Consider the following 4,186-nt stretch of genomic DNA (forward strand, 5'->3'; position numbering starts at 1 on the left):
GGATTCACTTCTCTGCCAGTCCTACCTTTCAGATAGTGGTTGATTTTCTGTTTCTAGAATTGCTGTTCTTCTTCTTTCAATCTCCCGTTGGATTTGTAGGTGTTTGCAATCTTTAGATAAGCTATTTAGCTGATCTCCCGCTACCCGAAGTAGTCTTAGCCTGCTACTTCGCCGCCATCTTGACTCCTCTCTCCCAGTTTTTTTTTTTTAAAGATTTTATTTATTTATTTGACAGAGAGAGATCACAAGTAGACGGAGATGCAGGCAGAGAGAGAGAGAGAGGGAAGCAGGCTTCCTGCTGAGCAGAGAGCCTGACGCGCGACTCAATCCCAGGACCCTGAGATCATGACCTGAGCCGAAGGCAGCAGCTTAACTCACTGAGCCACCCAGGCGCCCCCTCTCTCCCAGTTTTTACTTAGTTTTAACACCAAAATTTAGATTCCTTTTCTTAGATTTCTTCTACAGCTAAAAAAGATTTACCTCTACTCTTTGGAAATGTTCAATATAGCTCCAATGAAATTAACAAAATTTTCCATGTCAAATAAACCTAGTGTGATTAGTAGTTATCATCCCAAATATGTGTCATTTTTATAAAAATGTGTAAAATATTCATTATATTGTGTAAGTGTATTAAAGGCAGTAATTCTCCTTACTGGAAAACAGATGTGTCAGCAATTTTATGAGATATCTATTTTGTTCTTTGGCAACCAGGAAAAAATTCTGAGACGGTATTAAGTCCTAGACATGTGATAAGTTAAAATATGAAGTAAAATGTTGAAAAATAATAGGAGAACATAAGATTATAATAGTTGAAACCTTATATGCTAAGCCCAAGAAAATCAGTGAAAAATTTCGATGACTTAGTGTTCAGGTCAGTGGCTAATTTCAAAGAAATATACATATAACTCTACCTTTCCTTTATTCCAGAAATAGCAAAAAACAAACAAACAAACAAAAACCCAAATAAAGCAAAACCACACGCAACTAAAAAAATGAACTCAAAAACTGAAAAAAAAAATGTGTAAGTTTAAGGTAGTTTCTGTATATAATGAAGAAAGTTATAAAATGTGACTGGGGGACATAAAAGGTCTATATTAAGTTCAGAATATAAACCATGTTCTAGGATTAAAAAGACCAATACTGTTAATATTTCTCCATAAATCAATATATAAGATTAATGAAATTATAATTACTTAGTATTCATATCATTTGATAAAATCATTCCAGCTAATATCAATGAATAACTGAACTGGTTTCAAGATAATCTGAGGAAGAATAGCAATGAGGGCACTTATATAATAGATATTAAAATGTAAAATAGATTTTTAATAATGAAAACAACTTGCTATTGAATGAATCCCAAAGGCATCATGCTGACTGAAAAAAAACATGCTCAAAAGGCTACTTACTATATGATTCAACTTATATGACGGTTATTAAAAGGCAAACCAGGGACCAAAAAAAAAAAAAAAAAAACCAAACCAGATCACTTTTATCAGAGCTGGAACATGAGACAGAAGAGTGGACCACAAAGCGACAGAGGGAAATTTGAGGGTTGATGAAATTCTCCTATATTCTCCTTGTTATGGTTACATGACTATGCATTTGTCAAGATTCACAGCATTGTACACTAAAGAGAATGATTGTTTTTTCTATTTGTAAACTGTATTTTAAAAAATGAAAAAGAAAGTTTGATTCTGGTACTAAGAATTGAATATAGACTTTTCAGGAGTACCAGTCACCCCTTCTTCCCTATAGACTAGACTCTGAGTCAATTTATCAGTGAACTCAAAAAAAAGGCAGAGACAAATATTGGTGTCATTACTGATAAAGTTGTACTGGACTTGCAACCATGTAATCTAGTACTGTCCATGACACAACATGATTGCAAATTTAGTGCACTCTCCCCATCAATGGGCTGCAAACTTCCTGAAATCAAGGATGTATCTTCTGGCTCATTGTAGGCTCACAAAATATGTGAAGCATGGTTGGAGGCACCGTATCTGGGGCAACTAAGTAACTAAAATTAATACACATTAACTAGGGATTACCTACTAAATGTACTCTTTTAGCACCAGTTAATCAGACACTCAGCTAAACGGCCTATGTGAGAAGTCATCTGTGTACATTTTCTACTGATAGATTCCCAATAACAGCTACAATTATAATAGCAGCAGTAATAACTACAAGCATAATAGAAATAGTAATAATAATTATAAAAATTAAAAACATTCCAAATTTGCATGAGAAGAAGCAGTGAAGAGAGGATTTAAATGCATGTCTTCCAGACTCAACATGTCATGTGTTTAATCACTGACAGTGACAAAAAAAGGGGTTTGCTCTTTAACAGTTACACCTACTGGTTCCTTTTACCGAACATGAAATAGCTTCAAAGTTCATTCCTTAAAATGTCCACACAAGAAATTATTTCTTCAGAAGCATCATCTACAAAGTGTGTTTCGCATTTATATGTCGAGTCCTTATCTTCTTTATGGCTGCTTTTACTTCTTGATTCCTTAATGTATAAATAATAGGATTTAAGAGAGGTGTGAAAATTGTATAAAACACAGAGAGAATTTTATCGACAGAGTATCTGCTGAAGGGCCATACATAGATAAAGACACATGGGGCAAAGAAGAGAGTCACAACTGTAATGTGTGCTGACAGAGTGGAGAAGGCCTTGGCTGAACCACCGGCAGCACGGTGCCTGACTGAGTATATGATGATCCCATAGGAGACAAGCAAGAGGAGAAAGCAGACCAGGGACAGGAGGCCACTATCAGCAACAACCAACAGTTGTAGCAGGTAGGTGTCCTTGCAGGCAAGTTTGATCACAAGGGGAAGGTCACAGAAAAAGCTGTCCACCACGTTGGGACCACAAAAGGGCAAATTTAACATGAAAGCCATCTGACTAGATGAATGCACAAATCCAACTGTATAGGAGGATAACAGCAGCCAAACAAGCACTCGTGGGCTCATGATGGTCAGGTAATGGAGGGGTTTGCATATGGCAACGTACCTGTCTATTGCCATGGCTACAAGCAACATCATCTCACTTCCCCCTAAGAGGTGCATGAAGAACATCTGAGAGTAACATCCCCACCAAGAGATGGTCTTCTGTTTTCGGAGGAAATCCACAATCATCTTAGGGGTAGCAAAAGAAGCTAGGATCATATCAATACAAGAGAGATTGATAAGCAGAAAATACATTGGTGTGTGAAGGTGTGAGTCAAAGATCACAGTGACCAAGATGAGGAGGTTTCCTAACACAATCCCTGCATAGACGACAGAGAATCCTAGGAAGAATAGAATCTGAAGATTCTGAGATTTAGAAAGTCCCAACAAAATGAACTCGGACACCACTGAATGGTTTGCCCTTTCCATGTTGTCAACTTTATCCCATCATAATCAAAGTGAGTGAGAATTGTGGGCAGAAAAGTTGTGGTTACAGAAAATATGGTTCATGTTGGTATCTAATTTTGATACTTAAACTGGGTACCTGAACTTAAAGCACCTCCCACTTTTGGGGGGTGATTTTGTTAATCAGTGATTCTGAAATGGTCCAGAGAAGTGTACCAAAAAATCAAGGAGAATTCAGAATATATATTTCTGAAAGACAAAAATAAAAACAGCACATGAAATCATCATTGTATTGTGGACTTGGAATCTGAAGACCTCAATACAACACCTAGCTGAGCCACTCATTGGGGGCAACATAGGACAAGTATCTCCTTTCCAGAGTTAAGTTTCCTCCTCAGTAAAATGAAATAAAAACAATCAGATTACATGATATTGAATGCCTCTTTATTGTATGAAGAGGTATATAAATATGATTATGATGGTGGTGGGTTCTACATTCATAGAAAAATACTGAGTTTCTTATCTTGGAAATGATAAATGTAGAAAATACAGCACGGATTTTAAAGACCCATATTTTGAAAGAGATTCTGGTAAAGAACTATTAATTAAACCTTAAATTATGTCTTATTTGTAAGTTTTTGGCTCCAAAGAAATGTATTGCCTCTTTCCTGCTCCATTCTTGCATGAAACTGTCAGAGCTCATGCTAGTATCAGTAATGGTCATCGCACACTTTGTAAGAGTGAAACCATGAAATTATATACATGCCATACATTATTATATATGTTAACCATGTATAAATTATTCACTCAACATTTAACATCGTTC

General features: G+C 36.1%; 1 protein-coding gene across 1 annotated transcript; it reads right to left on the reverse strand.

The window, feature by feature from the left end:
- Positions 1-2,445: 2,445 nt before the first annotated feature.
- On the reverse strand, positions 2,446-3,390 carry LOC125104412 (olfactory receptor 4K13). The gene has a single exon (XM_047737046.1). The coding sequence runs from the start codon at positions 3,382-3,384 to the stop codon at positions 2,446-2,448; it is 939 nt and encodes a 312-aa protein (XP_047593002.1). The 5' UTR covers positions 3,385-3,390.
- Between the last annotated feature and the right edge of the window lie 796 nt (positions 3,391-4,186).

Source organism: Lutra lutra, chromosome 7 (assembly GCF_902655055.1).
Source record: "Lutra lutra chromosome 7, mLutLut1.2, whole genome shotgun sequence".
NCBI lineage: Eukaryota > Metazoa > Chordata > Mammalia > Carnivora > Mustelidae > Lutra > Lutra lutra.

Coding starts and splice junctions, on each gene's coding strand:
- LOC125104412 (XM_047737046.1), bottom strand. CDS start 3,384: ATGGAAAGGGCAAACCATTCAGTGGTGTCCGAGTTCATTTTGTTGGGA.